The sequence below is a fragment of the Cricetulus griseus genome, chromosome 5 (assembly GCF_003668045.3).
Source record: "Cricetulus griseus strain 17A/GY chromosome 5, alternate assembly CriGri-PICRH-1.0, whole genome shotgun sequence".
Lineage (NCBI taxonomy): Eukaryota > Metazoa > Chordata > Mammalia > Rodentia > Cricetidae > Cricetulus > Cricetulus griseus.
The window spans coordinates 120,586,212-120,599,200 of NC_048598.1; the positions used below are offsets into that span (position 1 = coordinate 120,586,212).

At 47.6% G+C, this 12,989-nt stretch overlaps 1 protein-coding gene across 6 annotated transcripts in view; it reads right to left on the reverse strand.

The window, feature by feature from the left end:
• Rgs6 (regulator of G protein signaling 6) overlaps positions 1-12,989 on the reverse strand; it is a 499,978-nt gene that overhangs the window by 17,020 nt on the left and 469,969 nt on the right. For 4 of the 6 annotated variants that reach the window (XM_035445272.1, XM_035445267.1, XM_035445269.1 and 1 more), the window contains 2 exons: positions 7,110-7,199; positions 3,389-3,442 (listed from right to left, as the gene is read on the reverse strand). In XM_035445272.1, coding sequence (XP_035301163.1) covers positions 3,389-3,442; positions 7,110-7,199 — 144 coding nt within the window. Of the gene's footprint in view, positions 1-3,388; positions 3,443-7,109; positions 7,200-12,989 lie in introns of those variants that run through there. The other 2 variants (XM_035445271.1, XM_035445270.1) reach the window with 1 other exon arrangement.

Sequence of the window (12,989 nt, forward strand, 5' to 3'; positions counted from 1 at the left end):
GCTACTGTGTATTATAGTCCTCTGAAGCTAGAGCTCTCTGAACAGGGCCACTGTATACAGTGGTGTGGGTTATTCACTGTGCACAGGTAGCTGAGAGTGAAGGCTGAGATGAAGCCTGTGATTTGAATGGCCAGAGGGGTACAAGTGGGGCTGGGCCCACCAGATGGAGTCCTGCTCTCTGTCCTAAGGCAAAGTGCATTATGGGTTAGCTCAAGCCCATCACAGATTTTCATTCACATTTTGGTTCTGAACCTGGCCTTTGCCCATCAGATAAGCAGGGTTTTAGGTAAGCTTATGGTTCCAGTCTGCCAGATGACATGATATGTGGCATAACACCTTCAATATTTTCCTGGCACATTAAAGCCTTGAGTGACTTAAAATGAAACTTCCAGTGGAGGGAAAAGCCCTCCCAGCACCGCTTTTTCGGATGGCCAGGCTTCTCTGTACTCTAAGAGCATGGACTTAGATGCTTCCTTGAAATGCTCAGTTACTCCTTTAACAGGCAGTCCCTCCATGCCACAGCATGCCCGTAGACTCAGGGAGAGTGGGCAACTTCTCTCTGCAGATGCCCATCCTCTATCAAGGAATGAAGGGACATAGTCACGCTCTGGGGGAGAATTCTGGATCCACATTCAGTCTTGATAAGACTCCAGCTAACTAGGCTATCCAACCACTTGGATAAAATCCATTGTCCATTGATTACTTCTAAGTGGCAGTCAGCCTCATGCCCTTATTAGTGAACTGCCTTGCTTTCCCCTACAAGTTCTCTGTCAGTGGCAAAAATGGATAGTCTACTTACTGATTTCACTGACATGAGAATGCTACTAAACCAGCCCTTCACTTTGTTAGTGGTAAGCAGGGGAGGAAACACAAGCAAATCTTCATCATGATCATTCTCCTCCTCCTCCTCCTCCTCCTCCTCTTCTTCCTCTTCCTCTTCCTCTTCTTCTTCTTCTTCTTCTTCTTCTTCTTCTTCTTCTTCTTCTTCTTCCTCCTCCTCCTCCTCCTCCTCCTCCTCCTCCTTCCTCCTCCTCCTCCTCCTCCTCTTCTTCTTCATCTTATGAACAATGCAAATCTTCTTTTAGAGAAGTCAAACTTTTGTGTACATTGTATTCAGAAAACAGGCATATTTGTTGGTTGGTTATGCTTGATTAAAATACTGGGTTGTTGAGCCCAAATTCTTGGGCTCTGAGTTTGAGTAGCCTAATCAGAGGATGATATCTCTACTGGCTTGGGCCAAGGAAGTGTCAGTAGCAATCTGTGGCTATCCTGGGACCAGAAAGCCTGAATGTATCACCTAGTAAAGCTTTCCCTTCATGAAAGAAACTCAGGGAATCATTTTTTAAAACTTTGAGCCTTTTGTCACATAAATGCAGAAGTCTCAAGAGCCCGGGATGTTTTCCTGCTTCCAAACGCTTCTTTGTAAATTCACATGGTATGCCAGATGTGTGGAGGGGCAGGTGCTCTCCTGTTGTGCTCATCAACAGTCCTTGGAGATCCCCCGAGCCAGCAGCACTTCTGATGGTGAAGGCACATCAATAAATGCTCCGTGTGGAGCTTCCCTGAGCCTGTCTTTGTCCATCCTGATAACCACTTCTCAGGGAAAGCAATCTGAAGATGTTTGTACATCTTGCCCAAGTACCAAGTTTCCTCTCTTATAGCTTGCCCTCAAAGTCTACCTGCAGAGCACCCACTCTGTGCTGTCAGAGCTCAGCTTTCGCACAAAGGAAACTCTTTTTTTTTCTCAATTTGTACCTGGGAGTCCCGGTTGCCTGTACAGCTTGCTGTTAACTCATCAACTCAATCTGCAAACCTCCTCCATCTACAGCAACCAGGCCTCAGCTCAATACAGAAAGACCCACCTCTACCCACTTTCTATGAAGCTATTGTGGGGCAGAAGAGGTCCCATGGGCCTAGCCTCAGACAGTGACCATGACACCTTCATTACCAGGTGACCACAGCAAACCAGCTATAAGGACAAGGGGCCAACAGGTCTCACAGCCTACTTTTTCTGGTTTCTCTGGTGGGAGAACCTATGAAAACAAAGAGGGGAGTTTCTATCCTTTATTTGCTATCTCCCTGAGGTGTTGTGATGTATACATTTGGTGAATTCAAAATCATGGTTAAATGTCGTTAAAATGCATCCAGCTATAACAGGAAAACGACTAGGTAGCTTTCAACCCAGGACTTCTTAGACTCTTTAAGAAGGATTAAAAGTGTACTAATCATACAGAAGTCATGCTTTACAAGGCCTTTGCTCTTCAACAGAGGTGGGGAAACAAGGCAAGTTAGCATCAGTGGGCCCCATTCTGGGAAGGGGAAGGTGGTCAGTCCCATGTGTTCCTCAACTGCTATCTTGGTTGCTGATAGTTTAATATTAATAGTACAGGCAGGGGCCCATGAACTCAATGGGTTTTTCTAGATCAGTCAGTGTGTACCAAGCCTTAGGCTTGGAGAAGACACCACCATGGAAAGGGGAGATGCTTCTGTGTTGTATAGATCATGGTTTAGATCCCAGAGGGATCTCATGGACTGCTCTTACTTGCCTCCCTTTGTGTCATGGTGTGAGTCTCTGCCTCTCTAAGCTGCTGTGTAAAGGGGAAAGACCATTTCCCTGCAGGGACAGTGACCCTGTATCCTATTTGTACTCATCGTCAGAGTCAGGGACAGAGGAGATTGATAAAACCTTGGCCCTGACAAGTGCTTGGTACAGTTATGGGGCTCAGCAACTGTCTTTCTCTCTAGGTCACACTATGCAAACGAGGCTGACAAGGGACCTTATGGGCTGTAGGTATTCATGCAGAGGCCACTACCACACACACACACCAGCTAGACCACATTGCCACAACCCATGCAGCACGGTTGCTTTCTCTACACAACAAAAACCATCTACAAAGCAGCAATGACAGTTTGCAACTCGCACTAACACGATTGTCAGGGTTCACAGAGGGAAATTTGGATTTTTTTTTTTTTTTTTTGAGGTGAGTGATGGTTCTCAGCCAATTTGGTTCATGGTTTGGTTCATGACCTTTACCCCAGGCCACTGTAGAAGATGCACAGATGGCCCAGCCCCAGCCCCAGCCCCAGGAGCAGTAAGGTCCCTTTCTCCTCAGAGCCTTGAAAAGAGGCCACAGGTCCCATCTGTGGTTGGGCTCAGGTTGGGCCCTGAGCTGTGAACCTTCTGCAGAGGGGGGTGCTTGCCCTTTTTGCAATTCCATCCCTGGAAGAGAAGCTGCAGACACTTGCAAAAGAAAAGGGGTTGGGGAGGAGGGGGAAGCACTGGACTCCCTCCCACCCCAAAGATGACAACCAAAAAAAAAAAAAAAAAGATTTGAAAAACAACCAAAAGCAAAAGAAACATGGAGGGCAGAGAACCAGCTGAACTTACCACACTGCGAGTGAATTTTTCTAGGGAAGTTCTACGACCTTGCTCACTTTCTGGCTTTGGGGGGAGAAAAAAAAAGGGTAGGGAGAAAAATACAGGGGAAAAAATCTTCAGCTTTACATGTGATTTCTAAACAGCAGCAGCCATAGCTAAAGAACCAAACACAAAAGCCAAATGCGGCAAAACGGGCAGAGAGAAGCGGCCAGAGCTGTCGGCAGAGCTGATGGAGAGTGGGAAAACAGAAGCCCAGAAGAAACACACTCACTGCCTCTCTGGAGCCCAGGGGAGTGAGTGGAGGGCATGGGCTTTGTGAAGGGCCATGGGCGATGGAGGCTTCAGAACCTTTGCTCTGCGTAGGGCCCCGGTTGCTATCCAAGATGGTTGCTTGCTACTCTCTCTGTGTTGTGCTCTGAAGCAGGGGCTCTGGGTGGTTGTGGCCAGGAGTCCCCCGGGCAGCCATACTCCACGTGGTGACACAGACAGACTAGCTATGAGGGCTGTCCATGTATGGTGGTCTTGGGGAACTGATGGGACACTGGAAGCCGCCACTGGGGAGCCCTGGATTCATCCATCCACAAGTGTGGGTCAGGACTGTTTCCTCTCTCAAGATTTTTCCTGCCTAGAGGCACATGTGCTAACTTCAACGACTTCCTAATGATGTTCTGTGTCCCTGAAAGCAAGGAGAGGCTACGACAAAGGGGGCTTAGGCCCCAGGAAACAACAAACCAAGCTCTGAGCAGAAAATACTCTCTCAGTTCCCTTAGTGACACTTCCAAGCTGGACTCAGGATGTATTCCAGGAGGCTCAGAATCCTCCCTTGGGAACTGATAGTTCAGGTTTGAGGTGCAGGGGCAAGAGAAGGCAAAAGCCTGAAATGATCTGCTATAGGCCTCTCAGAAGGAAAAGAGGTACAGTGCGAGTCTGGCCCTTTCTCCAAGTTTCCTACTTGGAAAGAACAGAATTCTATCCTAAATACCTGCTGCTGGCTTGACTTAGAGCCCTGCTTCAGGTCCTGAGCCTGAGGTTGACAAATTCAGAGAGCACATACAGTAGCATGGATGCACACATGCATACACATATGTGTACACACACACACACACACACACACACACACACACACACACACACACACACACACGGACACGGACACGGACACACAGGGCAAATACTTGCAACTTGGGAACTGAAGAAGCAGCTAGGTGTCTGTGTGTCTGGAATGTGCTAGAAGCAGAGGGGTCAGGCAAAGGCAGCCATCTTTGGCATCCACCCATGTCCCCTGCTGACTCAGCCAAGCTCCGGAAAGACATTGGAAGTTGCAGAAGGAAAACACAAGACAAGTGACACATGACCATAGAGTTGGCCTGGGCTTTCTCCTCAGATAGGATCTGTGGGATCCATGTCTGGCCCATACCCACAGTCTGCTATGGAGTTGGCAAAGCTCAGCTCTCATCCTAGAGACACTAGATGGTAGACATTGAGTCAGGCCCATTCCAGGTCCAGAAGTCCAGACCTGTCATTCTTATCTCCTGGCCACACAGTTGGGTTTCCTTTGAGCTTCTGTGGAATCCCATCATCATGGCTACATCATTGTCCATCAAAATCCAGTTCACTCACCATTAGACTCTGGTTCTCCAGAGCAACTACCCTCTCCTCTGAGGATAGCAGAAAAGAGGAAGAATGGGACAACAGAGCTGAAGGCATGACTCTCAGCTGAAATGGGAGGCTGGTTCTTACCCTCTGTAGCTTAAGGGCTGAATCTCACACACACTTTTATAACCTGAGTATTGCTATTACAGGGTGAGCACCCGGGCCTTCCTGAAGGTGTGGAGTTGCAACTCTGGTGCCTGGAGAGTCTCAGGAAGATATGGATGGGAAAGTACCACTATCTGGGGAAATAACTCCTCCATATTGAAAAGAAAGGAACCCCTGGCTTTCTGCTGGAAGAACATCCCTTAATCGGAGGGCTGGGGAATAACTGCAATGCACTTCATGTGAAACCTTTCCCGGGAAGGAGGTTAGTTCCTACCCCACGCCACTGGCCTCCTGAAGGTTTTGCTGTGTTGGGAGGATCTGCAAACTCAGCCTGCTTCCTGGATTGAGGTGCACCTTCCCTCACCATACCCATGGTGAGACTAAATGGCCTTTGAAACTTCCTCTAAATGTTTATGTAACTAGGCACAGATTGGTGAAATTTCTAGAGCCTTAAATGTCCCCAAACTAGGGTCAATTTAGGGGACTTGAGCCTCAAGAAATAAGAAATTCTTCTCTTGACTTTCTCCCATGGGACTTGGGATATAAGCACCCAAAGTCTCTATGACCCGGATCTTCCAGTACTTGTGCAGTGGGCACCAGAGTCACTTGCGGGTGGGACCCTCATCTCCCCTGTATAAGAACACACCTTCTAAAAAGAGAGTTGGCAAAAGATTAGGCTTCACATTCCCCATCCCAGGAGCTATACTCAAAGGAGGGGCTTGGGAACCAACAGAGCTGAGCTTTTGACAACAGAACTTCCAGAAGTCCTTTCCTTTTCCCTGGAGTCTTAGGATTCTTCTGGGGGTTGTGTAAGAACAAGAAGGTGGAAGTAAATGCCCTCCAGGACTCTGAAGTTAACATGGCACCAACCAGATAGGCAGACAGGCAAACATGAAGTGCAGTTGCCAATACACAGAGACGGGTGTGAGACTGAAAGGCAGCCTGACAGGAAGCCTGTGGGTGGACAGCTATGTGCTTGGGGACTGGGGTTCAGCGGCCAGAAGAAGAGGGGTGTGAGTGTGTGTGTGTGTGTGTGTGTGTGTGTGTGTGTGTGTGTGTGTGATGAGAATGCAAGTGGTAGAATTTGGAACAACTTGAGCCACACTTAACTGCACATGGGCTTCCTTCAGGTTGGAGCTGAAGTATACAGAAGGTTGGCAGATTCACCAGACTCATGAGCCCGGTCTCTCACCCTCCGCTTTCCTAGGCCATGTATCATTCTACTTTTCCTTCCCCAGAAACCTAGCTAAACTGGTCTCTGTTCCAGGCACCTTCACTACCTGCACTCTGAGGGTCTTGGGGGCTCTGTGAGCCAAGACTCCAAGGGCTGTAAGAGCTGTGATTTAATCCCAAGTGGAAGAGGATGAAGTGGTTGTGATGTGGTGACCTCCTGGTTAAAATAACAAGGAAAAACTTTGGAGAAATGGCAAGGAAGGACATGGCAATAGGGGATCAACACCTAATTTTAGTGGTTGTTCAGATGTCTGGTGGATCCATTAAAACTGACAAGACTTTCTTTCCCAGGACGAGGAGGTCCCAATACTCACTTCTCATGCTCCCTTTCTAGTCTGGCGGAAGAGGGAAGGACTGTCGGGAATGGCTGAATGGAATTGGCAGTGACAGTCTCTCTGATATCCTAAGAGATTTGCTTGGGTCACTGCCAACCTGACATTCTGGGGCTGAGCCACCGTGGCAATGTTATTTGGTCATTCTCCTCTCACTGTAGGCAAAACAGGCAGACAGAGGCAATGAGAACACAGGGGCAGGATGCCATGTTCTGGGTACTGGGGGAGGTGGGGACAGTAACCTTCCTCACTGTTTTCAATTGGAGGGGAGCAGACAGAAAAAGGGAGAGAAGAAAGGAAAAATAAATAAAAAACCCAAGGGATGATATTCTCATTTCACACCAGCAGCAAGCAGCAGCGAGAGGTCAACAGTGCTAAGAAAGACAAGCTTGCCCTTCCCAAGATACCTTCTTCTTGGCCAGCAGCAGGTCCTGGTAAGCATTGGACCGCAAGAAGCGGGCGTAGCTGTCACTCTTCATCAGTTTGTAGATATGCTCCTGGGGAAGCAGAGGAGCAGGGAGACACAAGAAAGAACTGTCAGTTGGAGCTAAAAGGAAATGACAATCCACCTGACCTGGGGGCGGGTGGGCACACAAACCTAGGGATGTTCTGATGGACCTAGAACAACTGGCAGTGTGTCCCACTTCTCCCATGTCACATATAAACCAAGAAATAAAGAAACAAACAAAATGGAATTTTCTCTTATAGAGAAAGAGACCACTGAGGTTTGTGTCTTAAAGGATTTGTAATCAGGGCTGGGAATGAACTACTGGTATATCCCCAAACTGGGGAGGATCTCAAGGGAATTATGATGGGTGAAAAAGTTGTTCCTCAATCATATCACCTGATTTCATTTATAGAACATTCTTAAAAGGACAAATTAGAGAAATGGAGAACAGATTAGTGGTGGCCAGAGTTAGGAATGGGGGAGTAGGTGTTTGTACAAGGCAACAGGAAGGATCTTTGTGGTGACGGGTGGTTCTGTATCTTGACATATCTACACAGGTAATATAACTGTGAAGACTGAAGCACACACATACACGAGTACATGAACAATTGGTAACCTTGAATCAGTGGATGGCTACTCCACCGTTACAATACTATATACTACTATAGTTTTGCAAGATGCTGCTATTGGGGAGTTGAATAAACAGCCCATCTCTGCATTCTTTAACAACTTTCTGGGAGTCTACAAGTGTCTCTAAATAAGAAGTACAGCTTCAAAAAGCAGCCTAGAGAGTCTGAGGAGATGGCCCAGTGGATAAGAGCTCATGGGGGATGTATTTTTTTTCATTTTAATTTAATTTTTATATGTACTGGTGTGTTGTCTGCATGCATGTGTTCCATGGGCATGCAGAGGCCAGAGAGGGCGATAGATCCCCAAGGACTGACAGTTGAGCAGCCTTGTGGGAACTGGGAATCAAACCTGGTTCTCTAGAAAAGCATCTCAGCTGCTGACTCCTCTTTTTAGCCCTGGGGTTGGGGTAGGGTGGGGAACTGCTTTTTTAATTTATTTTTTAAATTTATTTATTTATTTATTTATTTATTTATTTATTTATTTATTTATTTATTTATGTAGCCTGGCTAGAGAGTCCTGGAACAATGGTCAGGCTGTGCCAAGATTCCTTCCTACCCAGCATAAAAGGCACATAGCCAAGACACAGAATTAATCGAGGTGCCTATCATCTTATGTACAGATAAAGTAGGAAATGTGAGATATATATTTTACACACACACACACACAGTCTTTAGCCTTAAGAAGGAAAGCTGTTACCTACCATGATGTAGATGAGCCTAGGTGAAATGAACTGAAATAAACTGGGCACAGAATAACCAATGCTTCCTGACTCTGCTTAACACGTGGAACTGACACAGCAAGCAGACTCACAAAAGCAGAGAGAGTGATGGCTCCTGGGACTGACAGATGCAGGGAAGGGGCGCTGGGGGATGCTGGGCCTCAGGGGAAACACTTCATTTAGACAGGAGGAAAAAGTTCAGGGTATCGATAGTTCATCATGGTTGACTTCAGTTCATCCCAGTATTTGGCGGTTTAGAAATTTTGATTTAAAAAGTTCGTAATAAACTAAGCATGTGGAATCATCCGCATGTTGGATTACTTGATTCAGGCACTTTTCAGTGTATACATGTGTCAAAATGTGATGTTTGCGTCATAAAAACAGATGACTTGGGTGAAAATGAAGAGGGAACACACGAAATGTGTTGGTTATGCCAGGAACCTCTGTGGCCCATGCCCAGCTGAACCCCAAAGAATCCTGGGATTGGCCTCACTCTTCCTGAGATGCCCCATGTTTACAAAAGTTGGCTGGCAGCCTCATCAAGGGAAATGGAAGGGCAGAGGATGCCGGGGAATTAAACAGTGGCTGCTTTGGAGACTGTGTTCTCATTTAACAATCTTACTGTGAAATGTTTTTCTGAAAAACTCAGAAATATCCAGTACCACCCGCCTCCCAGTTTAAGTCCCTGGATGGTCTTCATCTTTTAGAGGTGCATCCTGTCTGTCACAGGGCCAAACATTTAGTTGGGTTTACACAGTGCTGTGGGTGGTTTGGCTACAGCTTAAACATGTTCCCAAAGGGCCCAATACCCAGTTAATTCCTGCAAGAAGGCTGGTTTCCCTTTCACGCCCTCTCTCATCACACACTCCCTACCATATTGAATAGGAAGGCCCTCACCAGAGCCCCAACAGACAAGGTTGCCTCATCTTAGAATTTCAGGCTCCAAAACTGAACCAAATAGTTTTTTACTCTGCCAGATGCCCGTCCCCAAGTAGTTTGTTACAGAAACAGAAAACACACTAATGCACGGTCGTTTTGTTCACTAAAATGCTTCCTTGAGTTTAATGTTCAAGTTTGCAGGCTGCATGCCTGCTTTAGTTCATGTCTGGCCTAAGCATCTGCTTGCTTACTCTGTGTGAGTAAGGATCATATCCCCCACAAAGGACTGTGAACCTCTTAGCTCGAACCTCCTTCTCAGCCCCAGACCCTAGACCCAGGGGTGCCATTGGCCTTTGCTTTCATTTGCTGCTCTAAATTGCTCTACCATTAATATCGTAGGTACAAATGTTAACTCTGTGTAAAGACGACCTACTGTCTTTTTATTTTTTATTTTATCAGGCATCATCTCTGTCTGGCCAATAGAGCCAGGTGGCTCCTGAGCGATCTGTGAAGGCTTGTCCCAACAGTTCGAGCCTCTCCAAATCTCTCTTTAAAACAACACCTCTCTGCTGCTGCTTCTGGCTTGTCCTAGGAATCTAAATGCCTAGTATATGCTTCACAGTCCTCTGCTTCCCTGTAAGGTAGAAGGAGGTTTTTCTTAGCCCGACCCTTCTGGCCTGAGCAACACACTTCAACTCAGATCTGCTTAATTCCTATTATCTCAGTGCACTTAGGAAAAACATTGGTTCATTAACAAAATAGACCTTGTCACCGGAAATAGGGCAGGAAAAGACATTTAATCATGGCTCGATTCACCAGATATTTATTGAGCATCTAGTAGGTGCCAGGCACCAAGTCTGACCATGAGGCTATAGTCTGAAGAAGACAAAGAGAGCTTTGTTGTCACAGAGCTTAGCATCTATAGACAAGAACACATTCCCCCAAGATGCATTTAGCCATTTGGGCTAAGGGCTGCAAAGCTGTCCAGGAACAGCTGCTATGCTTGCGTGTGACCCTGGGATGAGCAAATCTTCCTGGGTGGAGAAAGGTGGCCCATCACTGGAAAATGTCTCTTCAAGGCAGGAAGGTCTGAGCAGACACTGACAAGAGTGAGTCTCAGCTCTATAGGAGCTGAGGGGAAGGGGCTGGCACAGAATGTTCCCACAGAGTGGGCAGGACAACCTAGGGCAAACAGCAGGCAACGGCTCACTCTCCAAAGGCATGTGTCAGTGTGGGTCCAAGGAAAAGTGTGGACACCGCTGTTACCACCCCGAAGCGGCCAACTCCAAAGTCACACACCCAGGCAAGGACAGTATGAGGGAGGGTAGGCAAGTGAACACAGACTGCTGGAGGGTGAGTACCATGGTCTTGCTCCCACTGCCCCACTTACAACTTTTTACTAGCATTATGGAGCCTCAAATCACTTTATATGGGTACGTGTGCATGTACACACACACACACACACACACACACAGAGAGAGAGAGAGAGAGAGAGAGAGAGAGAGAGAGAGAGAGAGAGAGAGAGAGACAGAGAGACAGAGAGACAGAGAGACAGAGAGAGAGAGAGTATCCCTGGCATTCAGGTCTGACAAAAACAGGGTTTTGACTCTCTGCAGCTCTCCCAGGCCCCTTATGGGGGCCACAGTGCCAGCTTCCCTCTGGCCTGAGCCTGGCTTTCCCACAGCCTAGAGTTTCGGTGACTCCCTTGTCCTGCTCCTCCTCCCCCAAACAAAGAAATGTTGCCTTTGATGTCAGGAAAATGTGTTCCTTCCAGCTTTGTCTAGGAAACACAAAGACAGTAAACAGGGGGTGGGTGAGCCCAGAGCTGAGATTTTTCTGGGAATGAGAATTAAGATCAGACTCAGGGTCTCTGGCCGTTTCCCAAATGCAATGAGTTTATCACTGCCAGGGACAGCAAGTGTACAAAGCTCTTGGCAGTGACCTCTGCTGATTTATGAGGGGTTCTGGTGTGTTTTCACCGTTCTGCCGACAACTGGTCCTAAGGGAAATGTATATCTACATTCGCAAAGTGCAAGGAGCCACTGGTAAACTCAGCCAAGTCCTGGTTGAGGAAATGGGGCTGGAGGGGAAAAATCTGCTCTTTTCTTCTTTTGCCTTTCCGTGTCTTGTCTTACTCTCACTTCCCCTTCTTTCCCTCCTGCTTATCCGCTATCTGCCCCCTCCCTCCAACTCCCTCTGTATATTAGAGAGATGAGGGTTGACATCCAGAAGGCAGAACCACATGGCCACACCTGCCCCTGGGATACCTCCTAAAGGGAGGACAAAAATGGCTCTGTCTGTGTTAAGAAACCAATACTTTAGGACCTAAACCACACGGGTGTCTTAGCCACACACTTTCCAGGGGTGGGAAGGATGAACGCCCTCTGATGAAACACAGCTCCTTCATTTTCCCTTCCTGGGCCTGGCTGATCTGTAGATGGGTCCTCTGCTTGCCTGGGATACTAAGACAGAAGCAAGATGGCTGAGGCCACTAAGCATCTAGGAAACACATGGGAGCTGGGGTAAGCAAGCAAACACAGCATCTCCAGACTGCACCTGCTTCAAATCAATATTTTGCTGTGAGAGCCCTCATTCAGAAACGTCCTTTCTTTTTAGACAAAACACCAGGCCTCTGGTAAAAGGAAAACACTGGGCCTCTGGTGAGAGGGGTGTGTGTGTGTATGTGTGTGTGTGTGTGTGTGTGTGTGTGTGTGTGTGTGTACGTATTCACATGAATGTCCGAGGCCTTGGGCTGCACACATGCCGGAGCAGCTGAACCTCTCAAGAGTATCATTATGTCTCTTCCTGGGCTATGGGCTCCTAAAACAGCACAGAGCTCATCTTCCTGCTTTAGAACTCCTTCCTGGAGTGGAAACCACTCAGCTGGAATGTGCATGGCGGCCAAGAGCCCTCCTTGTGATTTTTCAAGTGTCCTATTTTTCTTTCTGCAGGTGGGTGTGCCTCATTGTGGCCCTCCATTCCTAAGCTTCCTGGTGTAATAGCCACACTTGGGGGGGCTGTCAGGTCCCTGGAAGGAAAATGAGGGGCGGAACGTGATGTGCAGAGGGGGCTAAAGGAGAAGGAACTGGGCCCAGAGCCAAAGGCTTGGATTCAAGTCCCCACTTGGCCCGTTCCTAGTCCTGTCAATCACACTTTCAGTGCAGAAATAGAAGTAGAAGCACTACAAAATGATTATACATGTCAAGTAATAATGATAACCTTGCGTTATGATTGTGTGTGAGAGGCAACGTGGATGAGACAGAAGGGGGAAGATTCCAGAGGACAGAAACGGTTTGGAGCAAAGAGGACCGGAGAACAGAGTTCAGCCGCACCTTGTGACGCTGATCACTGAGCAGTAGTTAAATATCAAGGCTACTGAAACTGTACCAGGAAGGATGTCTCGTTCAGTGTTAGCAGAGAGGCAGCATTTGAGGCCACACTCCACCACCCTGATGGGCTACTTTTCAAGGCTTTTGTCTTCTCATTGGCCGGAGTGCCAAGGGCTGAGATATAGTATGCCTTTCTGTGGGTAGGTACAGGGGTGTGAGGGCTTCCTCCTCAAGTGTTCAGTCTGGGTCAGCCTAATCCTAGGGTTACCACTTCTCACCATCC